We start from the raw sequence: 25280 nt of genomic DNA, 5'->3' as shown, positions 1-25280 counted from the left end.
TATCGAAATGACACTGGTCATGATTTTTATTCGAATAATTTGTTAAATGTAATTTTTCAATTTCTATTCCTTTGTTACATTTTAAGCAACATATTAACTTTTCCAGTTAGTTTCTTTTTCTTCATATCATTCATTTCCCACTCAGGATCTTGGTGCAAGTGAATTTAATTATTTTTATTTATCTATCATAATAATTAAACATTTGAAACTGTTGGTGTATCGATTAAAAAACAAGAAACGAAATAATCTACTTATATTGACTGTGAAATGGTATCAAAAATGTACTTTTCATTATACGATTAAATTTTTTGAATGGTTAATGTCGTATCAATATTTAAAACAATTCTTATTCTATTATGGACCAAGTGGCACAGACGAAGCTCTGCACAAATGAACAGATTATAAATAAATCTAAATTCAGACAAAATGAATAACGCAAAAAATGAATGTTATATCTAGGTCAAAGATCTAGGATGATAAAATAAAATAAATTAAATCAATGTTAATACATAAAAGTAATTAAATTACATGCATAAAGACTCCAATACGAAAATGAATAATACGAAAAAATTATAGCAATTTGAAAAAGTTAATGTGTCAATTGAAATGATGCAACAAAGTCATAGAAATTTTAAAATATCACAATCAACCCAACTGACTTAATAAAAAATAATGCCCAAAGTCATTTCGATAATGATCTACAAATAAGTTTCAAAGGACTTGACAAGATTCATACCCACAACCTCTTGGAAATTAGGCCTGTACCTAAGCTGTTATGTTGCACAACCTGTCTGTTAATTGCCTCTTTTTTAAAGCTGATGAGCATCACACGAAATTCTGAAAATTTTTTTTCTTTGATTCGTCCAAAACAAGGACCCACCAGGATAAATGGTTTCAGAGAGTGAACCTTGACATCTTGACCTACATTCCTGTATAGACAATTTTGAAAAAGTTGATCCATCACTGGGGACTTCTCCTGACTAGTACTAACTTCAAAATTCACTTCCGTCAATTGACCTTTGTACCGATAACATTATACATATGTTAAGCATTCATATTTATAAGGGAAGAGGTTGAAAACTGTTCGAAAGAAAAATACCACTGAAAATTTTTTAACCTATATATGATGAATATATCCTCCATTTTGTGCATGGGACAAAATGAATTAAGAGAACTATACAAACACCATCACATCAAAGTGCTAAGAAGAGAAGAATTGACTTGGCAGGCAATATATATGGAATGACACTACCAAGAATTGCATCCTGCAGTACAATAGATGGAACCAGAGGAAGAGGAAGAGAGAGTTAAGGATGAACATCAACATCAAATGGACAAGCAGAGCAATCGACAGAAAGATGTGGGGGAGTCTTGTACAGCAGGCAATTGTCAATAATGCCCTTAAAACTAAACACCGTCCAAACAGGCCTCGGAAGGCCGAATGGCACCGGGTAGCTCAGTCAACAGGCGAAGGTCGCGAGTTTGAGTCACAGTTTTACTCTGCCAGGAAATTTTATCAGTAATGTATATTTACAATGGAATAAAAATTTATAGTAGTCCCCATTTTTTTTAACCTTTTACAAACTGCGCACCTTTTTGTGTCTTCCCATATCATAAGGTCCCCATCACAAAACTTTTTGATCATTGCTACAAATTGTTATCTTCAGTCCACAGACTGGTTTGATGCAGCTCTCCACACTAGTCCATCTTGTAAAGTTTTTTTACATCTGCACAATTGCTGCAATCACGTCCATTTGAACCGGCATACTGTAGTAGTCAAGCCTCCGTCTCCCTCTATAATTTTCATGTGTGTGTGAGATCACATGTTTAGAAAACTAAGAATTAAGAAGCTTACAATCAACAAAAACAAACAGGGAACAGACAGTAATCTAAATTGGGAGGTGTCGACTGAATTACATTGGAAATGAGACACTAAAGTGGTGAAAGAGTCTTGGCTATTGGGCAGCACAATAACAATAGACAAACTAAGATATAAAATGCAGAACAGAAATGACATGAAAAATGTTTCTGAAAATGAAAAATTTGCTAACATTTAATACAAATTTAATGTGTTAGGAAGACTTCTGTAGACATTTGTCTGGACAGTAGCTTTTTGAAATGTAGTGCTGCAGAGGAATGCTAAAGATAAGGTGGTCAAGTCAGATAATTGGCGAACAGGTCCTTAATCAAATTAGGGAAACAATTTTGTGGTGCACTTAACAAAAAGAAGCACGTTGGTGGGACAAAACCTGAGGCATGAAGGAACTGTCAATTTCGTAATGAAGGGAAGTGTAGGAGGGTAAAACCTGCTGAGAGACAAAGTATCAAACACAGTGAACAGGTTCAAATGGCTGTAGGCTGCAGCAGCTACACAGAGGTGTACAGGACATGCTAGTTTGGAGAGCAGCCTCAAACCAGTCTTCACACAGTAATTAGTAACTGTATTTTCAGTCTGAATATGAAAATGAACTCACCGAAAGCACTGGTGGTGTTTTGTGTTCTGCCCTCTTGGTCGGTGCCTGCACCCTCTGCTGAATTTGGATGGGACCCGTAGGTGAGAAAACCCCACTCTTCCGCGGGTGAGAAGGAGGTGGCTGTTGGAACCTGTTCCCGTGAGAGTAGCCATTGCTGTGGCCTCCCGAATACCCAAAGTGCTGTTGAGTGTTCTGCCACCTACAACAAATAACACACAACATAAAAATTTCAGCCTGCAGAGCATTTTGATAACTACCAAGTGTTATACCTGTGGTGTTTTATTTTTAGTCTGCTTCACTGCCATCTAATGCAACCTACATCTTTCTGAATCTCTCTGTGTATATCTTGTCTCCCCCTACAATTTTTACCCTCCACACTTCTCTCAGATATTAAATTGTCGATCCCTCGGAATGTGTCCTACCGACCGATTCCTCCTCCTAGTAGAGTTGTGCCACAAATTCCTCTTCTCCCCAATTCTATTCAGTACCTCGTCAGTGTGCAATATACTCATCTAATTTTCACCATACTTCTGTAGCACCACTTCTATCCTCGTCTAAGCTATTTATCATCAGTGTTTTACTTCCATACATGGTGACACTCCATACAAATACATTCAGAAAAGACTTCCTGACACTTAAATCTATACTCGATGATAACAAACTTTTCTTCTTCAGAAACATTTTCCTTAGTGTAGCCAGTCTACATTTTATATCCCTTCTAATTTGACCATCATCAGTTATTTTACTTTCTGTACAGAAAAACTCTTACTACTTTAAGTGTCTCATTTCATAAAAATTCCCTCAGCATCACCCAATTTAATTTGACTACAATCCATTATTCTCATTTTGTTGATGTTCATCTTATATTCTCCTTTCAAGACACTGTCCATTCTGTTCAACTGCTCTTCCAGGTCCTCTGCTGTCTCTGATAGAATTACAATGTCATCAGCAAACCAAGTTTTTATTTCCTCCTCCGTGGATTTTAATTCCTACTCCAAATTTTTCTTTTGTTTCCTTTACTGCTTGCTCAATATACAAACTGAATAACATCGGAGATAGGCTACAACCCTGGCTCACTCCCTTCCCAACCACTGCTTCCCTTTCATGTCCCTCGATTCTTAAAACTGCCATATGGTTTCATTACAAATTGTAAATAGCTTTTTGTTCCCTGTATTTTACCCCTAACACCTCCAAAGTTTGAACGAGTGTATTCTAGTCAATACTGTCAAAAGCTTTCTCTACGTCTATAAATGCAAGAAACGAAGGTTTACCTTTCCTTAATCTATCTTCTAACGTAAGTCATAGGGTCAGTATTGCCTTGCGTGTTCCCATGTTTCTACAGAATCCAAACTGATCTTCCCCAAGACCGGCTTCTACCAGTTTTTCCATTTGTTTGTAAAGAATTCACATTAGTATTTTGCAACCGTGACTTATTAAACTGATAGTTTGGTAATATTCTCACACACGTCAGCAACTGCTTTCTTTTGGATTGAAGAAATTATATTCTTCTTGAAGTCTGAGGGTATCTCTCTTACATCTTGCTCAGCAGGTGGAAGAGTTTTGTCACAGCTGGCTCTCTCAATGCCGTCAGTAGTTCTAATGGAATGTTGTCTATCTACTCCAGGGGCCTCGTTTTGACTTAGGTCTTTCGGTGATGTGTCAAATTCTTCATGCAGTATCTTATCTACCATCACATCTTCACCTATGCCTTCTTCAATTACCATAATATTGCCTTGAAGTACATCGCCCTCATATAGACCCTCTATATACTCCTTCCATTTATCTGCTTTCCCTTCTTTGCTTAGGACTTGTTTTCTTTTGATATTCATACAGGTAGTTCTCTTTTCTCCAAAGGTCTCTAATTTTCCTATAGATAGTATCTATCTTAACCCCTCTAGTGATCCTGTAGACCTCACTTTTGAGATGTTTGTATTCCTTTTCGCCTGCATGTTTATATTTTCTCCTTTCATCAGTTAAATTCAATAATTCTTCTGTTACCCAAGGATTTCTACTAGCCCTCGTCTATTTACCTACCTGATCCTCTGTTGCCTTCACTATTTCATCTCTCGGAGCTACCCATTCTTCTTCTACTGTATTTACTTCCCCTGTTCTTGTCAATCGTTCCCTAATGCTCTCTCTGAAATTCTCTCTAACCTCTGGTTCTTTCAGTTTATCCAGATCCCATCATCTTAAATTCCTGCCTTTTTGCAGTTTCTTCAGTTATAATCTAAAATTTATAACCAATAAATTGTGGTCAGAGTCCACATCTGCCGCTGGAAATGTTTTACAATTTAAAACCTGGTTCCTAAATCTCTGTCTTTCCACTGTTGTTGTTGTTGTGGTCTTCAGTCCTGAGACTGGTTTGATGCAGCTCTCCATGCTACTCTATCCTGTGCAAGCTTCTTCATCTCCCAGTACCTACTGCAACCTACATCCTTCTGAATCTGCTTAGTGTATGCATCTCTTGGTCTCCCCCTACGATTTTTACCCTCCACGCTGCCCTCCAATACTAAATTGGTGATCCCTTGATGCCTCAAAACATGTCCTACCAACCGATCCCTTCTTCTGGTCAAGTTGTGCCACAAACTCCTCTTCTCCCCAATCCGATTCAGTACCTCCTCATTAGTTATGTGATCTACCCATCTAATCTTCAGCATTCTTCTGTAGCACCACATTTCGAAAGCTTCTATTCTCTTCTTGTCCAAACTATTTATCGTCCATGTTTCACTTCCATACATGGCTACACTCCATACAAATACTTTCAGAAATGACTTCCTGACACTTAAATCTACACTCGATGTTAACAAATTTCTCTTCTTCAGAAACGCTTTCCTTGCCATTGCCAGTCTACATTTTATATCCTCTCTACTTCGACCATCATCGGTTATTTTGCTCCCCAAATAGCAAAACTCCTTTACTACTTTAAGTGTCTCATTTCCTAATCTAATACCCTCAACATCACCCGACTTACTTCGACTACATTCCATTATCCTCGTTTTGCTTTCGTTGATGTTCATCTTATATCCTCCCTTCAAGACACCATCCATTCCGTTCAACTGCTCTTCCAAGTCCTTTGCTGTCTCTGACAGAATTACAATGTCATCGGCGAACCTCAAAGTTTTTATTTCTTCTCCATGGATTTTAATACCTACTCCGAATTTTTCTTTTGTTTACTTCACTGCTTGCTCAATATACAGATTGAATAACATCGGGGAGAGGCTACAACCCTGTCTTACTCCCTTCCCAACCACTGCTTCCCTTTCGTGTCCCTCGACTCTTATAACTGCCATCTGGTTTCTGTACAAATTGTAAATAGCCTTTCGCTCCCTGTATTTTACCCCTGCCACCTTTAGAATTTGAAAGAGAGTATTCCAGTCAACATTGTCAAAAGCTTTCTCTAAGTCTACAAATGCTAGAAACGTAGGTTTGCCTTTCCTTAATCTTTCTTCTAAGATAAGTCGTAAGTCAGTATTGCCTCACGTGTTCCAGTATTTCTACGGAAACCAAACTGATCTTCCCCGAGGTCGGCTTCTACCAGTTTTTCCATTCGTCTGTAAAGAATTCGTGTTAGTATTTTGCAGCTGTGGCTTATTAAACTGATTGTTCGGTAATTCTCACATCTGTCAACACCTGCTTTCTTTGGGATTGGAATTATTATATTCTTCTTGAAGTCTGAGGGTATTTCGCCTGTTTCATACATCTTGCTCACCAGATGGTAGAGTTTTGTCAGGACTGGCTCTCCCAAGGCCGTCAGTAGTTCCAATGGAATGTTGTCTACTCCGGGGGCCTTGTTTCGACTCAGGTCTTTCAGTGCTCTGTCAAACTCTTCACGCAGTATAGTATCTCCCATTTGATCTTCATCTACATCCTCTTCCATTTCCATAATATTGTCCTCAAGTACATCGCCCTTGTATAGACCCTCTATATACTCCTTCCACCTTTCTGCTTTCCCTTCTTTGCTTAGAACTGGGTTTCCATCTGAGCTCTTGATGTTCATAGAAGTGGTTCTCTTATCTCCAAAGGTCTCTTTAATTTTCCTGTAGGCAGTATCTATCTTACCCCTAGTGAGATAAGCCTCTACATCCTTACATTTGTCCTCTAGCCATCCCTGCTTAGCCATTTTGCACTTCCTGTCAATCTCATTTTTGAGACGTTTGTATTCCTTTTTGCCTGCTTCATTTACTGCATTTTTATATTTTCTCCTTTCATCAATTAAACTCAATATTTCTTCTGTTACCCAAGGATTTCTACTAGCCCTCGTCTTTTTACCTACTTTATCCTCTGCTGCCTTCACTACTTCATCCCTCAAAGCTACCCATTCTTCTTCTACTGTATTTCTTTCCCCCATTCCTGTCAATTGTTCCCTTATGCTCTCCCTGAAACTCTGTACTACCTCTGGTTCTTTCAGTTTATCCAGGTCCCATCTCCTTAAATTCCCACCTTTTTGCAGTTTCTTCAGTTTTAATCTACAGGTCATAACCAATAGATTGTGGTCAGAGTCCACATCTGCCCCTGGAAATGTCTTACAATTTAAAACCTGGTTCCTAAATCTCTGTCTTACCATTATATAATCTATCTGATACCTTTTAGTATCTCCAGGGTTCTTCCATGTATACAACCTTCTATCATGATTCTTAAACCAAGTGTTAGCTATGATTAAGTTGTGCTCTGTGCAAAATTCTACCAGGCGGCTTCCTCTTTCATTTCTTAGCCCCAATCCATATTCACCTACTACGTTTCCTTCTCTCCCTTTTCCTACACTCGAATTCCAGTCACCCATGACTATTAAATTTTCGTCTCCCTTCACTATCTGAATAATTTCTTTTATTTCATCATACATTTCTTCAATTTCTTCGTCATCTGCAGAGCTAGTTGGCATATAAACTTGTACTACTGTAGTAGGTGTGGGCTTCGTATCTATCTTGGCCACAATAATGCGTTCACTAAGCTGTTTGTAGTAGCTTACCCGCTCAAAAACCTTACAGTGTCTCCAGGCCTCTTTCACATATACAAAACTCCTTTCCTGATTCTTGAACCAAGTGTTAGGTATGATTACGTTATGCTCTGTGCGAAATTCTACTGAGCAGCTTCACCTTTCATTCCTTACTCCCAGTCCATATTCACCTATTACTTTCCCTTCTTTTCCATTTCCTACTATCAAATTCCAGTACTCCATGACTATTAAACCTTCAAGTCCCTTAACTATCTCAATTTCTTTCATCGCATCATACATTTCTTCAATCTCTTCATCTGCAGAACTTTGCTGGCATATAAACTTGGACTACTGAGGTAGGTGTGGGCTTCGTGTGTCTTTTCTACAATAATGTGATCACTATGCCGTTCATAGTAGCTTATCCATGTTCATATTTTTTATTCATTATTAAACCTACTCCTGCATTACCAATATTTTACGTTTTATTTATAGCCTTGTATTCACCTGACCAGGAGTCCTGTTCCTCCTGCCACCGAACTTCACTAATTCCCACTATATCTAACTTCAACCTATCCATTTCCCTTTGTAACTTTTCTAACCTATACGCCTGATTAAGGGATCTGACATTCCATGCTCTGATCAAATAATGCCATTTTTATTTCTCCTGATAACAATGTTCTCCTGAGCAGTCCCCCGCCTGGAGAACTGAATGGTGGACTATTTTACCTGTGGAATGTTTTATCCAAGAGGATACCACCATCGTTTTACCATACAGTAAAGTTGCAGGCCCTCGGGAAAAATTACGGCTGTAGTTTCCCCTCGCTTTCAGCCATTTGCAGTACCAGCACAGCAAGGCCGTTTTGGTTGATGTTACAAGGTAAGATCAGTCAATCACCCAGACTGTTGCCCCTGCAACTACAGAAAGGCTGCTGCCCTCTTCGGGAACCACACATTTGTCTGGCCTCTCAACACACACACACACACACACACACACACACACACACACACACACACACACACCATTGTGGCTGTACCTAAGGTGCAGCTATGATATTTGTGCTGTAATGGAATTGCACAGGTAGTGATTTTGTGTATGTATACATAGTGCAGGTATTCTACTTGGCTTAAATATTCAGATAATCATGGACAGCAAAAGCCAGATGCTCACACGGTCTTTACCTGGATAGACAAAGGATTTAAACTGAAAAAGGAACTTCAATTTCATACTGCAAATGTTACTTACAGCTGACAGTTTCTTATTTCCAGTTTTCCACCTTTCCCTTTCTTCATCCATTCTTATTAGAAGGCCAAGGTACAATAGCTGTCTAGTTTCCACTGCATTTATCATCACCTTTCCATTTCCAGCACAAGTAGCCTTGCTTTGTCCTTCATTATTTTCCCACACTAGAAAACATCTTCTAGTGTCTTATTGCTCTTTTTAGCTATTTTGTTATTTGTGCTAACTTTGCTTCTGCTACTGGATGACTGCAATGCTCTAAAGTATCTGATAGAATCTCATACTATGATTTGTCAATGCAATGTCTAGGTTTTTCACATTTGTGCCTCCCGTCTCTAGCTATTTAGTTTTCTGTATGTTGCCAGTTCTCATCCTTCGTATTATTCCTTCAGCTTTTGCACCATATAGCTAGAGTCATCCTTATCAGATACAACACACCTCTCTTTGTTGGTGATCAGGTTTGATGTCTTACAACATCTTTGTCACAGTCCTTTGCAGATGAGGAAACTAACTTTCTTGCTTTAACCCCACTACCACCACATGTCTAGAGTTGCTGTGTAGCATTAACATAGAAACATTAATGTAAATAAGAACTTAAGAGTGATTAAACACTTCTAAAGTTACTGTTATGTCAAAACTATGGCAACGTGTTGCAGCAACTTTCTGTACCTGGAGTTTAACACAGACCAAATAATTCTGGAAATTGCAAGTGAAGTACCAACAAGACATTTAATAATGAGGCATGAACATACACTTCATATTGTTATTCTATCTTTAATTATCCATTGTTTTATTTTGTTAATATTCACACAGATTTTCTCTATCAATGTGTAGCAGACGGATGAAATTTTGTAGGAACATTTGATTTTTTAAGCCTACGAGATCATTCAGGCTGCAGCCAGGGTGGTTACGGCAGTGGCTGTGTATTTATAATTCTACCATCAAACTTGTCTGTACTGTTTCTCCTCAACAACAGTGATCTTCAATGTTCCCCCAAGGCTATTTTCTGTGTGTCCAAATTTCTCTTTTCGGATGACAACAGTCTTATAGCAACTGAAGAAAGCAACATAACATTTTGCTTAGAAAGCAAATGATACCCCCAAGGAAGTTCCATTGAACATTATGAAGAGGGAAAAGAATTGCAGTAGTATGTTATGCTCATACAGTCCCCCCCACCACCACCACCACCACCACCACCACCACCACCAATATGTAATAATCAGTGTCCCGATTATGTACTATTCATACATAACCGTAACTCTTAGATACTGAAGTTTCTGGGTAACAAACACAACATCTGTGCACAGCTTTCAAACTGCAGATGAGGGCCATAAGGATATTAATCAAAAATGGTAAATGGTCTCATCATCCACATTGGTGATTTTAACTACCAAATGTGAGTATAATTACCAACCAGCTATGCACATCAAAAACACTGATAATTTCTGCTGAACAGCTCTGTTGATAACCATGGAAGAAGAGCTAGACAACTTCATTTACCAAGGAAGATTAACTCTAAACCTCAGAACAGAATTTTCTAAAAGAAATAAAATTTTAGAACAAATTACCCAAGGAACTTAGACAGCACTAAAAATGGCTTAAAAATGCTGTACCTGTTAAGCAATATATTCCACACAATGAAGTAATGCTTAGGTAACACTGCTTAGGATTTGGTAAAGGTGGTAACAAATATCATCAATACCTGCTATTTCACAACATACTTTTTTGCATTACAATGCTGCCTGTACTTTGAAAACCTGCAATGGATAATACTACTATTCCCTTCCCTGTCAGAGCTCAACGTCTCGCTCGTCATGAAGGAGTGCCGACAAAATTTTTCAGGTATGCAAATGGAAAGTTGTATGCAAAATAGAAATCAAACTTCATTGCCAAAGTCTTTAGGGTAGCCAATAGTGTGTGCAGTGATTGGTGTCTAGAAATGAATGAACAGTGTAGCACTAGCTTTTCATTTTCCAAAAATGGGCGAGGGAAACAGTATTGTACATTAGGGACAAACAAAATACGGCTGTGCTGTTTCAATCAACCTGTTCTTGTATTTGTCCGTGAAGTTTGAGGCCATATCTCCATCTAGCTACCCTGTTTCAGGTTTCCTGGGCTTCCTTAAATTATTTCAGACAAATGCTGGGGTGGTTTCTACAGTGAGTCCACAGTCTTCATCTGTCCCAAACTTGTCAAACTAGACCTTTAAATAACCACATGTCAGAAATACTGCATTGTGGACGAGTATACGAATTTTCACTCGGCAGCAGAGTGTGCGCAAGTTTTATTCTGGAAACAATTCTCCGGGCTGTAGCTAACCCACGTCTCTGCATTATCTTTTCTTCCGAGAGTGCTACTACCGCAATATATATAGAACACCTTCTGTGGAGTTTTGAAGGTTGGAGATGAGGTACTAACAGAAATAAACATGTTAGAGTGAATCACGGTCATTCTTGTAAAGGTCAGACAATAGAGCACTTACTGCAAAAGGCAAATGTCCCAGGTTGTCACAGTTTAATCTACCTTGAGGTTTCAGTCTGTCCAGTAAGCAAACGTGTTTGCCTGCAAGAAGAACAGTTCTGTCTGTCTGTGCTGCTGCAATGTTATGCTGTGTTAGTTGTGTGTAACATAGTTGATTTAAGAGTCAAGTTTTACCCAGTGCGAATCATAGAAAATTCAAATCCAACCTAACAAGCGACTGATAGAAGTTTCAAGATATAGATATCCTTTCGTGCAAGTATTGCAGCACTATGTTCCAGTAATAAAACCAGGATATTTATACACAGACAAATACCTAGATTTAACAAACAGAAGAAGCAGGAAACATGGAAAAGAAATAGGAATAGCCTACGAGAAATATTGGAGCCAGTAAAACAATAGTGAATAAATAATGGCATAATTAAGATTGGTAGAAGAAAACTTAACAACTAAATTTAGCAATAAGAAAATGTAGAATGATGTTTTATGGCCACGCGGTTTGCACGAATGGAAACAGGATATGTAAGAATTTTTTGAACACGTCAACCAGAGACAGTTTCTGAATGGCACCGTGGGTTGTGCCTCAATGTTCGTCACCACCCCCAAGTGCAGCCCCAACGGCAATCTCTGTGCCGCCGCCAATGAGATTGGCTTCCACATTGTGATAGGCGGCAGCCATAGGCAGTAACGGGATTCGTATTCAGTGTTGGTGTACAATTGTTTGAGCACAGAGTTCCACAGTTGCTGTTTACAGTGGAGATTAGCCTGTGAGACAGTCTACAAGTGGAGCTGCCTACAGCCTTCACATAGGGATAAGCATTCACTACAGGGATTGACAACGTGGCGCCCAGGACGGACAGTATTGTTGACACTGTCAACAGCAACACAACCTTGACATGCCACTGCTTAGTTGTATCTGTCCACAAACACATGCAACAAGTTGCTGTGTAACTTTAGTCAAGTATCGCTGTGCAATAACGCGTATATTTGTGTGTCACTAACTTGTTTGCATTATCACAGTTCCTCACTCCACATCTAAACTTAATACGACACGTGCGAGCCATTCTACCCGGACAACCTGTATCATCATCTGGCTACGATAATTCTGAACTCGTTGCACTGAATCATTTCCTCTGTCTCTTCGCTGTTCCTTGCTTGCTTGTTCGTTAACTTTTAGTGCTTGTGGATATTTTCAGTTACAAGTTCGTGCTCTTCATTTTTGCTATTTACTTGCTGTGCTGCCACAGTCGACAAGTTACGCTTTAGGATTTCTCGCGTGTTTGTATCTGCATTTTTTTTTTTTACCGTGTCAGACTCTCTGTTCCAAACCCCCTCATCTGCCTGCCTCAATTAGTGGTGCAACAAATGCGAATGCTGTGGCACCAACCCTCAATCTAAATCAGTTACAGATGCAGTCAATGAATCAGATTACAGAACTGATGAAGGGGTTCATCCAAATGCAGAGGGCAGCAGCTGAGATACGGACTCTGCCACTGCACCGCCACAAGCAGCACAACCTTCACTGCTGTCTCCATTTCGACAGTTTGAAGAAGAAAAGGAAGACTGGTCAGAATATTCGTCACAATTTGAAGCACACTCTGTCACTTGCCAAATTCAATGTACTCTGACGCAGTATTTTTTTCTGTCCATTGTCAGTGTCACCATTTACCGCATTTGTGTATTATTCCGTACTACGGGACCCGAACTAGTTAGCTACAAGCAGCTCACTCTTGCACTCTACAAATATTACTGTAAAAAAAAAGATCGAAGTTGTGGCTGCCAAATTTAGATTCTTTAGGCTCGAAAAACAACCACGTCAAATGTACAGGCAATGTGCGACAGATTTGCAGGGTCTCGCATGACAGTGCAAATTTAAGTGTGAATGTGGAAAATACTATAGTGACTTATGACTCATTATAACTGAAAATATGGCAGATAGTAAAATCTGTGAACAAATCTTAAAATACAGAACCCCAAGTTGCAACAGGTTTTGAAGATTGTCTTTCAAGATCCGTGCTATAGTACAATTGATAGTTTGCAAGTAGATACACCACAGTTTGCCATGTAAATCACCTGGCTGGAAATCTACCTGCGTGAAATCTCGCCTGTGTTTTTTCGAATCTCACAAATGTGACCGATGCCCTTCGCATTACGCAACTTATTTTGCATGTGGTAAGAATAGGCGCATTCGAGCTGTTTGTCTGCAGGTGCGACTTCCACTCGCAACAAATGCTCACGTAACTCCAAACTTCCAAGTTCGTGTTCATTCTGAGCCAAGTTGTGAAGCTAGTGTAGATCTTAACAATGAAACTGTGCAATACAAATAATCAGTAGTTTCTTCAGTGCAACGCCACTCCAACAAACTTTTTGTGGAAATCTTGTTATTGCTGGTCAAAGTTTTCAGTTTCTGTTAGACATGGGTGCTTCAGCGTCATTGCTAAATCGCACTACTTATGACCTGCTTGTCAAACTTCAAGTTACAGATGTCGACAACTACAATGACAGTGTATAATGAACAGGATATTTTGGTTTTAGGATCTTGTAGGCTCCGTACCATCTATCAAAATTTGCAAAAGACTACGTCATTTTAGGCTTTGTGGGGTTCACTGGACAGTGCTAATATTTTTAGCCTCAACTGACTTGTTTGGCTGTATGTTTTAGACAATGTGCTAGCAGATACTTTGTTCAACTCTGGAGACAGTATTGCTCAGGTGTGTGACGAATTTAAAGGTTTCTCTGCTGAGGGCTTAGGTTAAGCTACCAGTTTCATTCCCCATGTGATGATAAAAGACAATGCACAGCTGCACTTTTGCAGAGTTCGTGTGGTACCGTACGTGCCCTGTGAACATGTTGCAAAGGAACTTGCACAGTGTCAGGAAAAAGGCGTCACTGCACCCATTACCGCCAGTTTATGAGCATCCCCGTCAGTTTTCATGATGAAACCTTCAGGTAAATTTAGAATCTCCACAGACTAATGTGGCACAGAATCTGCAAGCAGTAGCCGATTCATCCCACTGCCGTGACCTGGCGAGCTTATGGACCTCTTAGGAGCGGGTCGCTGCTTTCCAAGATTGATCTGCACGATGCCTACCTGCAGATTCCATTAGATGAAGAGTTACAGGGGTCTTTGTAATTAATACAAACATGGGACTCAACAAATTTCTTCACTTGCCTTTCTTTAACACATCTTCACAAGCAATTAACTGCATTTGTGCCTGCAAGTACAAAGTACTTGGATAAAATTATGGTACCAGGGCACACAGCAGTAGGGCAAGTGATTTGGGTACTCTATTACATTTGAGGCCTGCCTCTGACAACACTTCAAACAAAGACAATTGTGTGTTCTTCTAGACAAACTTGAATACCTAGGTAATGTGATCCATTCCCAATGTGTTCATCTGAAGCAGTCACTTGCAGGCTATTCGTGACTTCAGCCTCCAAAAAATCTGAATTGTCAGAAGTAAGGAAGATGCACTACTATATCCGCTTCATTCCTCATGCAGCTCAAATCTTAGCACCCCTACATCATTTTCGACATAAAAATGTACCTTTCGTGTGGTTCCAGAAATGTGACATTGCGTTTCAGAAATCTAAAGAGATTTGGCTCAGTGATCATTGTCTGGTCCATTTCAGTCCTGGTAAACCAGTTGCCTTGACCACGGATGCATCCTCATATGGGATCGGTGCAGTACTTTTGTACAGAATTAGTTCTCCAGACAGACCAATGGCTTTTGCGTCCAAACTTCTCAACATGGCTCAGAACAATTACTCACGCATAGAAAAGGAGGCTCTTGCAATCATTTATGGACTGCATAAATTCCACCATTACCTGTGTGGAAGGCAATGCTACTTAGTCACTGACACTAACTGCTGCAGTCAATTTTCAAACGGGCCATGCTTATTCCAAACTGCACTGCATCCAAATTGCAAAGATGGGTTCTTATTCTCTTGCATTATCAGCATGAGATAATTTACATGCCCAAATCCAAGCAAGCCAAGTAAACACACTCTTGCATCTTCCTGTGGAACCGGATGCAGGCTTTTACACATCGGAATCATATGTTGTCATTGATTCATCAATTCACAGGAGTTGAACACACTGGACCAATTTCCTTTCTATCACAGGAAGGTCACCCAGGCGGCAGCAGAAGCAGCAGCAGCAGACCCGGACTTTCAGATTTTATTGCAATACATCTGCACGGGTTGGCCTCGCTCAGTGAAACAAATCATCAACCTGGTGATGTGCCCGATACCCTGCACGTCGGCATGACTTTTCAGTGCTCCAATGTGTTATTTTGCTATGCAGCGAATCAGAACAATCACATGTGGTGATCCCAAATGTTCTCCAGAGACATTTACTCAGCATGCTCCACCAGGGTCACTGGAGCTGGTCCACACAAAACAATTAGCTCTCAGAAATTGCCTTTGTTCGGCACGGACGCTAAAAAAGAACAGATGAATGCACAGTGCCTTGCTTGTGCGAAACACCAGGCAGCTCCTCACCTAAATTTCTTTGATTGGCCAAAATTGGAAGCGCCTTGACAGCACATTCATTTGGACTTTGCTGGACCCTACTTGAACATTCGTTTGCCTATTATCACTGACATATATACAGCAAGTTTCCTTTTGTCGTGTCCATGAATCTTTGCAGTTCATACTTTGCATTGAATGTATTCCACAGTTGCTAGTAACTGACCTCGGATCCCACTTTGTGTTCGAAGAATTTGAGCACTTTTGTACAAGCAATGACATTTGTCACATCATCAGTGTACCTTTTCAACTTCGATCAAGGGGGAAGTGAAGAACTTCATGCGCACTTTCAAACAGCAAATGGACAAGCTATGCACCCATCACACATGGGAGCAAGCTCTGCTGCTCTCCCTTTTGTCTTACTGCACCCAGCCCCACAACCGCTCTTCACCAGCAGAGTTGCTCCCGGGCAACATCACCGCACACTGCTTCAGCTGCTGCATGCAGTAAGGTGGCCAGTGCATACTGTGCACACTTGGGCACTGTATAAAGCTAATCAACAAATTTTTTTCAGATGACCTGAGAGTACAATCATTAGGGAGTTCCACGTTTCTTGTACAGAGTCCAGTAGCAGCAGTGGCAGCAGAACCAACTTCGCCCTTGTAATACGGGCGATTCTGCCGCCGAGTCTTTGTTTACAGATTTGTTTCCTTCCCAGATGACGCAGCGTGCGTCCATCCAATGGCCTGGCGTCCTGTGTCACCAAAACCGGGCCCCGAACCTGTGGACGTGGACCCGGACGCGATGCCTCAGCCAACACCGAGTCGACAACAGACATCTTCTGGGGATTTTCCACTTCACACAACAGCCTACCCAGGGGCCACCATTCCACATCACGATGCCACTGCAGGTCGACATCGTGAAGGGGGTTAGATGAAGGTGTGTGCCTTCCGCCTCATTCCGGCTGGCATTCTGAGACGGTCACAAGGCAAATGTTGGGGCACGAGCAGGGGCTTGGCACCAGCTACAGACTGCTCCTGTGCCCTCATTGCTTGTTGCATCCACACCTCCTCCCCCTCCCCCTTGACATCATAGTAGCAACAGGCACTACATGAAAGTGAGGAGGTTCAGATAGGGGAGGAGCGGGGGGGGGGGGGGGGAGGGAGTGTTGTGTCCTCCAGAATCGATGCAACTGGAGCTAGAATGCTGAGAGTTTCCAACCGGCACCCCAGGTGGCACTTTGAAGTTTGGTGCCAACCACAAGTGTGGCCCAACTGGCAATCTCCCAGCTGCCACCAATGATACAGACTTCCGCATTATGATAAGCAGCAGCCGCAGGTGCAATGGGATTCACGTTCCGTGTTGGCGTACAACAGTTTGAGTACGAACGGAGTCCGGAGTTGCTGTTCGTAGCTACAGTTTGTACTGGAGACTATTCAGTGAGATTCAGTCTACAAGAGGGGTCTCCTATAGCCTTCACATAGGGACAAGTGTTTACTACAGTAATTGACAGTGTGGTGCCCAGGACATACATAGTCTTGTCGATATTGTATTCAGTAATGCATGCTTCGAGAGACCACTGCCTAGTTGTATCTGTCCGCAAGCACATCCAACGAGTTGCTGTACAGCTTTATGTATTGCAGTGCAATAACTTGTATGTGTGTGTCACTTATTTATCTGGACATTTACAGTTCCTCTGTCTCTGTCAAGCATTTAGAAACGGCACTCTGAATGAAAAATTATCGGAAAATCAGAAATTACGTGTTCCACAGGGCAGCTTAAGGCCCAAGCAACAAGCCACCAGTTGGTACACCAAGCCGAGAGGGGCACCAGAGGTGCTACAACTCTTAAGATTTTTTTTTTTTTTTTTTGGTCATCAGGCTACTGACTGGTTTGATGCGGCCCGCCACGAATTCCTTTCCTGTGCTAACCTCTTCATCTCAGAGTAGCACTAGCAACCTACGTCCTCAATTATTTGCTTGACGTATTCCAATCTCTGTCTTCCTCTACAGTTTTTGCCCTCTACAGCTCCCTCTAGTACCATGGAAGTCATTCCCTCATGTCTTAGCAGATGTCCTATCATCCTGTCCCTTCTCCTTATCAGTGTTTTCCACATATTCCTTTCCTCTCCGATTCTGCATAGAACCTCCTCATTCCTTACCTTATCAGTCCACCTAATTTTCAACATTCGTCTATAGCACCACATCTCAAATGCTTTGATTCTCTTCTGTTCCGGTTTTCCCACAGTCCATGTTTCACTACCATACAATGCTGTACTCCAGACGTACATCCTCAGAAATTTCTTCCTCAAATTAAGACCGGTATTTGATATTAGCAGACTTCTCTTGGCCAGAAATGCCTTTTTTGCCATAGCGAGTCTGCTTTTGATGTCCTCCTTGCTCCATCCGTCATTGGTTATTTTACTGCCTGGGTAGCAGAATTCCTGAACTTCATTGACTTCGTGACCATCAATCCTGATGTTAAGTTTCTCGCTGTTCTCATTTCTACTACTTCTCATTACCTTCGTCTTTCTCCGATTTACTCTCAAACCATACTGTGTACTCATTAGACTGTTCACTCCGTTCAGCAGATCATTTAATTCTTCATCACTTTCACTCAGGATAGCAACGTCATCAGCAAATCGTATCATTGATATCCTTTCACTTTGTATTTTAATTCCACTCCTGAACCTTTCTTTTATTTCCATCATTGCTTCCTCGATGTACAGATTGAAGAGTAGGGGCGAAAGGCTACAGCCTTGTCTTACACCCTTCTTAATACGAGCACTTCGTTCTTGATCGTCCACTCTTATTATTCCCTCTTGGTTGTTGTACATATTCTATATGACCCGTCTCTCACTATAGCTTACCCCTACTTTTTTCAGAATCTCGAACAGCTTGCACCATTTTATATTGTCGAACGCTTTTTCCAGGTCAACAAATCCTATGAACGTGTCTTGATTTTTCTTTAGCCTTGCTTCCATTATTAGCCGTAACGTCAGAATTTCCTCTCTCGTCCCTTTACTTTTCCTAAAGCCAAACTGATCTTCACTTAGCGCATTCTCAATTTTCTTTTCCATTCTTCTGTATATTATTCTTGTAAGCAGCTTCGATGCATGAGCTGTTAAGCTGATTGTGCGATAATTCTCGCACTTATCAGCTCTTGCCGTCTTCGGAATTGTGTGGATGATGCTTTTCCGAAAGTCAGATGGTATGTCGCCAGACTCATATATTCTACACACCAACGTGAATAGTCGTTTTGTTGCCACTTCCCCCAATGATTTTAGAAATTCTGATGGAATGTTATCTATCCCTTCTGCCTTATTTGACCGTAAGTCCTCCAAAGCTCTTTTAAATTCAGATTCTAATACTGGATCCCTTATCTCTTCTAAATCGACTCCTGTTTCTTCTTCTATCACATCAGACAAATCTTCACCCTCATAGAGGCTTCCCATGTATTCTTTCCACCTATCTGCTCTCTCCTCTGCATTTTAACAGTGGAATTCCCGTTGCACTCTTAATGTTACCACCGTTGCTTTTAATGTCACCAAGGGTTGTTTTGACTTTCCTGTATGCTGAGTCTGTCCTTCCGACAATCATACCTTTTTCGATGTCTTCACATTTTTCCTGCAGCCATTTCGTCTTAGCTTCCCTGCACTTCCTATTTATTTCATTCCTCAGCGACTTTTACTTCTGTATTCCTGATTTTCCCGGAACATGTTTGTACTTCCTCCTTTCATCTATCAACTGAAGTATTTCTTGTGTTACCCATGGTTTCTTCGTAGCGACCTTCTTTGTACCTATGTTTTCCTTCCCAACTCTTAAGATTACTGTATAGGATACATCACTATTACTGGCAGTCGCTCGGGGTGCCAGGGATGCCTACGAGTAAGGTTTCTATATCACGGTTGGCAAATGATTCCGATCCAGGTAGAGAGGCATTCTCACATCTGACGATAGCTAGAGTAAACCATCCACTTCCAGTATTCCCTGTGCCAGCATCAAGACTGAAATTCACTCGACATCCTCAGAAAAATATGGTCCATTCAATATAACACTTTGTGCTGTTCCATTTGTGCATTGCCCGCTTATATATGGAGCGAACAACCTTGGTTACGTAACGCAGATGATAAGGGACTTAGACTCTGCAGGCACCAGCGAGAGAGCGTTATCATGGACACGTGCTGTAGTGGCTCTAGCAGCGCGCGTCTGCTGGTGCGCCGGCCTGGCGCCGAGCCAAGCGGGTTGAGTCATCGACTGGCTAGGCGCTCAGCGGGCAGTGCGGCACTATGCTTTGTTATTTTTTCAAACTGTTGCATTCTTCAGCCCCCGGTTCGAGATGTACCCTTGTCCGGTTAATGGCTGACGCTACAGATCACTTTATTAATAATTATAGTACAACGTTACATCACCAGTTAGTTACATTTTCAGCAAGTACACCAAGTCCTTTCATCCACACATGTATTTTTTCATCATTACTAACTTTACGACAGAGCGGGTATACAATGTAAAAGGCATATTAATATATACATAAGTAGGTCTACATTGGGACTTAGTATCTATTCCACAATGCCAGGTCTTGCCTCGTCCGATAGATGCCAAGTCCCAATCTAGACCTAGTTACGTATATAGTAATATGCCTTTTACATTGTATGCCCGCTCCTGTCGTAAAGTTAGTAATGATGAAAAAATACATGTGTGGATGAAAGGACTTGGTGTACTTGCTGAAAATGTAACTAACTGGTGATGTAACATTGTACTATAATTATTAATAAAGTGATCTGTAGCGTCAGCCATTAACCGGACAAGGGTACATCTCGAACCGGGGGCTGAAGAATGCAACAGTTTGAAAAAATAACAAAGCAGTGCCGCACTGCCTGCTGAGCGCCTAGCCAGTCAGTGACTCAACCCGCTTGGCTCGGAGCCAGGCCGGTGCACCAGCAGATGCGCGCTGCTCGAGCTACTACAGCACGCGTCCATGATAATGCTCTCTCGCTGGTGCCTGCAGAGTCTAAGTCCCTTATCATCTGCGTTACGTAACCAAGGTTGTTCGATCCATATATAAGCAGGCAGTGCACGCCAGCGGAATCATTCCGCTGTGAGCTCTATCTGCAACAGCATTGAAGCACTATGCCTCGTCAATGTGTCTATCATCAACGCCGCCACCGCATGCCTGTCTACAAACACATAATCAGCTTCGAAAATAAACTTGGCACAAATGGAACAGCACGAAGTGTTATATTGAATGGACCCATATTTTTCCGAGGATGTCGAGTGAATTTCAGTCTTGACGCTGGCACAGAAAAACTGATCTGACAAACTGTATGAGGAAAAAATATTGGAAAAGGGGGATTAGTGGTGGGGGTTGGGAGGGGCACAACTTATGGTACGTCAATAAAGTTGAAAAATTTTCTCTAACATGCCCCGTCGGCCCACAGGAGGCCCGAATATATAAATAAAAAAAATGTTTGTCCATCTTTATTCAGATGAAACAATTATAAGTAGCTAGTTCCACTAGTAACTACAATCCTTAGTGCAACAGGTAATAGCTGGAACAAGTTTGTCATATGTCTTGCTGGCGATGTAACTGCTGGATTGCTGGTTCAAGTCATTTCAGTCATTGTATTTTTCCTCCCTAAGTAATAGCACCCAGTATGCTGTCCTAGGTGGTTAAGTGTTCCTCAGAGACAAAGAACATTGTCAAACTTGCCCAGGAAAGTATGACAGGATCTCTCTCTCTCTCTCTCTCTCTCTCTCTCTCACACACACACACACACACACACACACACACACACACACACACAGAGACACAGAGAGAGAGAGAGAGAGAGAGAGAGAGAGAGAGAGAGAGAGAGAGAGAGAGAAGGCTTTAAACTTCCGGAATCTTTCCTTCTCATCCTATCTGGTAAATCTTCCATGACCCAGGATTATGGGAGACTTTTCCCTAAACCTCTCCAATCCTTCTCCTTCACCCCTCTTCCTTCAACTCTCCTGCTCTCTCCATTTATATTATATTATTTATAATTAATTATTTTTGTTGTAATGTTAGTGGCATGCTATTTGACACCGTCATGTCTGTTACATAGCTAGGCATCACATTGGAAAATGATGTCAAATGGAAAGAGCATGAAGCGTTGGTTGTAGGGAAAGCAAATAGTTGACTGAGTTTATTGGGGAAATTATGGTGGAAGTAACTCATTTATAATGCAGAATGCATAAAGAACACCCACGCTAGAGAATACTGAGTACTGTTCTAATGCTTTGCATCCCCACCAGTCCAGAGTAAAAGAAAGATACTGAGGCAATTCCAAAGGCACACTGCTACATTCGTTATTGGTATGTTCGATGAACGTGCCAGTATTAAGGAGATGCTTAATAAAGATGGAGCAAAGATGATGATCTTTTTTAAAAACACTGTCCGAAAGGTTAGGGAACTTACTACGCTAACTGTAAAAAATTCCTATTGTCAATGACGTGCATCACACATTCAGGGCCTCGAGGCACACAGACAGTAGTTTTTCCCTAGCTTCATTTGCAAGTGGAATACACAAGGGACTTACCATCAGTGGTACAAGACGCCCCTCTGCATACACTGCATAGTGGGTTAAGGAGTAAGTACGTAGGTGTACTACAAATGCACGCTTTACGTCGCCACTGTGACAGATGACAGACAGATATCACTCGCAAATTGACTCACCTGTTTTTGCCACTCGTTCGCAACCCTCCCGACTGGTGCTGGCCCGGACCCGACACCACAGGGCCAGATCCGCACGGCGAAGGAGGGAGAGGCGGCGGAGGGGGTGGGAGGGGCAGCGGCACACAGCGCCACGCGTCCTGGACGCGGCTGCGCCACTGGGCCAGGCGGCGCTTGTGGTGTGGGGGGAAGGCGTCATGGGTAACGGCACGGTCCAGCAGGTACACCAGCTGCACTAGGTGGCCCGCACACTCGGGATCCGGCCTCCCTCCCACACCGCCCAGCATCTTTGAGCACACTGAAGCACACCACGAGATGAAGTGAACTGGACAAAAAACTTCATTTCCTATTTACACACATATAACTTTGCATTATATATATATATATATATATATATATATATATATATAACAGAGGGAAACATTCCACGTGGAAAAAATATATCTAAAAAGAAAGATGATGAGACTTACCAAACAAAAGTGCTGGCAGGTCGATAGACACACAAAAAAACACAAATATACACACAAAATTCTAGCTTTCGCAACCAACGGTTGCTTCGTCAGGAAAGAGGGAAGGAGAGGGAAAGATGAAAGGATGTGGGTTTTAAGGGAGAGGGTAAGGAGTCATTCCAATCCCGGGAGCGGAAAGACTTACCTTAGGGGGAAAAAAGGACAGGTATACACTCGCACACACACACATATCCATCCACACATACAGACACAAGCAGACTGTCTGCTTGCGAGTGTATACCCGTCCTTTTTTCCCCCCTAAGGTAAGTCTTTCCGCTCCCGGGATTGGAATGACTCCTTACCCTCTCCCTTAAAACCCAAATCCTTTCGTGTTTCCCTCTCCTTCCCTCTTTCCTGACGAGGCAACCGTTGGTTGCGAAAGCTAGAATTTTGTGTGTATGTTTGTGTGTCTATCGACGTGCCAGCGCTTTCGTTTGGTAAAATGCTACTAGGGAAATCTGACTAAATGATTTCTGGAGCACAACACTAACACTACACAATCGGTTACCAATTTATGCTTAAATATACTGCAGATGACTTTTAGTTAACAATGCTTCAAAACCAAAGACGGCCAGTCTGAAGTCCCCTTGCAAGAAAGGGAATTAAACACTGGGTAATGTGAAAAACGTGCTATCCATTGCCTTCTAAATATTGATTGCTCTGTCTGTTCATATAAATTTTGTACAGCAAAATTTTGCTGTTTTGAAGTGTTTTGACAACTTCTTTTCCTACTCTTTCAGTTATCGGCAGTGTGGAAACTTTCCCGTACTGCCTTTGGAAAAACAAACTGTGAATTTTGCTTTTGAGCATTAGTTCTTTTTCAGCAATAACGCAGACTTTCACACAGACACCCAAATACATTTGGGTGACCGCCCTGGAATTTCCATTATGTTATGTAATTTTATTTTTGGCATTAATAAGCTCTACTATTACTGCTTCTTACTTCAGTAATGTTTATGATTATTCATCGGCCCCTTCATATGCCTAGTTGCAGAATTTCTGATCTTTTTAAGACCGAAAATGTTTCATAAAGTTCCCTGCACCACCTGTTACCAAGATGAAAGAGAAGGTACTGCTCTGACTTTCTTGTGTCTAAATTGTAATTTGAGACTAATGTTGCCTTACATCGTAACAACTCCATTGTCTTTCAATGTGAGGCTACAACTCTTTGTGACACATTGGGACTACACATATCATAGAACAATGCATCATTTTCTGAAGTTTAATTGGGTTCACTATGCTGAACACAATTTTTAGTACAGTCTAGAACCAAAACCTACTGTTGATTAACAACGGATACTAGTTTACTCATTTTCTTCAGGAGGTCCAAGTACTTTAAATGACAAAATGGGCTCCATGTGTAACAGTGAGGTGGAATGTCATTACAGCATAGGGTGGAGAATCTGTTCTCCATTGGCCATGTAGAAGAAGCTGTCTGAACAAATAAATGTGGAAATAGGCCTTAAATAGTATTGTGAAACACATTCTTATACACCAATTACTGCCAGGCAAGGAACACTATTGTACAGAGCTACAGCCACTGAAAACAATTAGCCCAAACAAAGAACACACTTATCAATCATATATGTTTTAAGTCTACCTTTTCTTTTACTAAGCAAAAATCAGTGCTCAGGTTGTACAATTAAGTATCTTACATTTAAAAGAATAATCCTGTGGCTAAACAAATAGGAAATGAAGCATTTGTATACTCTACACAAAACTGTGTCTGGGTGGTGTCATCCGCATTATCAAACAATTGTTTGGATCCGCAAAGCCAAACAGTGTTATGGCAACAATTCTGGGTGAAGCAATCCATAGTTATTATATGGCAGTTTGAAATCCTGCAGATACTAAATGTCCTGCACGAGGAACAACTGCCAAGCACACTTCATACCATTTTGTAAGCCCCCCAATGACATCAACAAAAAACAAAACATTTTCATCATCTGTGTACAGCATATTATATATGATTTAATCACTTTTTGTACATGTTTGTTGAACATAACATGGCAACTAGTAATAATTGTACCTAACATTTCAAATTAACCATTGTATCATCATTTAAATAAAGTCCTGTCTGGTTTTAGCTGTAACTACTTTATTGTTCTGTTGTAATTTCAGATTTATGCCATTTTCACGCCCAATATTTTAAGTTATATTATGACGTAGAAACAGGTTAAAAATGGCTCTGAGCACTATGAGACTTAACTGCTGAGGTCATCAGTACCCTAGAACTTAGAACCACGTAAACCTAACTAACCTAAGGACATCACACAAATCCATGCCCGAGGCAGGATTCAAACCTGCGGCCATAACGGTTGCGCAGTTCCAGACTGAAGCGCCCAGAACCGCTCAGCCAGAAACAGTTTAAAACTAACATTTTTTGTTGAGCTTTGTCTCTCTTACTGCTAATAGAGCCAATGGCTGTTACCTACGACACGAGTAGACTTAACGACATATATAAAAAAAAAAGAAAAACCAAATAT

At 41.1% G+C, this 25280-nt stretch overlaps 1 protein-coding gene and 1 non-coding gene across 2 annotated transcripts in view; both read right to left on the bottom strand.

The window, feature by feature from the left end:
- Positions 1 to 25280, bottom strand: part of LOC126209951 (protein Smaug homolog 1) — a 108827-nt gene that overhangs the window by 9665 nt on the left and 73882 nt on the right. Inside the window, 2 exon segments of the mRNA XM_049939066.1 lie at positions 2475 to 2673; positions 22289 to 22583. Of these exon segments, the coding sequence (XP_049795023.1) occupies positions 2475 to 2673; positions 22289 to 22583 (494 nt within the window).
- On the bottom strand, positions 24549 to 24674 carry LOC126210893 (small nucleolar RNA SNORA79). The gene has a single exon (XR_007540846.1). It is a non-coding gene; the product is annotated as a small nucleolar RNA SNORA79 (small nucleolar RNA).

Source organism: Schistocerca nitens, chromosome 10 (genome assembly GCF_023898315.1).
Source record: "Schistocerca nitens isolate TAMUIC-IGC-003100 chromosome 10, iqSchNite1.1, whole genome shotgun sequence".
Taxonomy (NCBI): domain Eukaryota; kingdom Metazoa; phylum Arthropoda; class Insecta; order Orthoptera; family Acrididae; genus Schistocerca; species Schistocerca nitens.
Note: the sequence above shows the minus strand (reverse complement) of the source record. Positions and strands in the feature narration are given on the sequence as shown.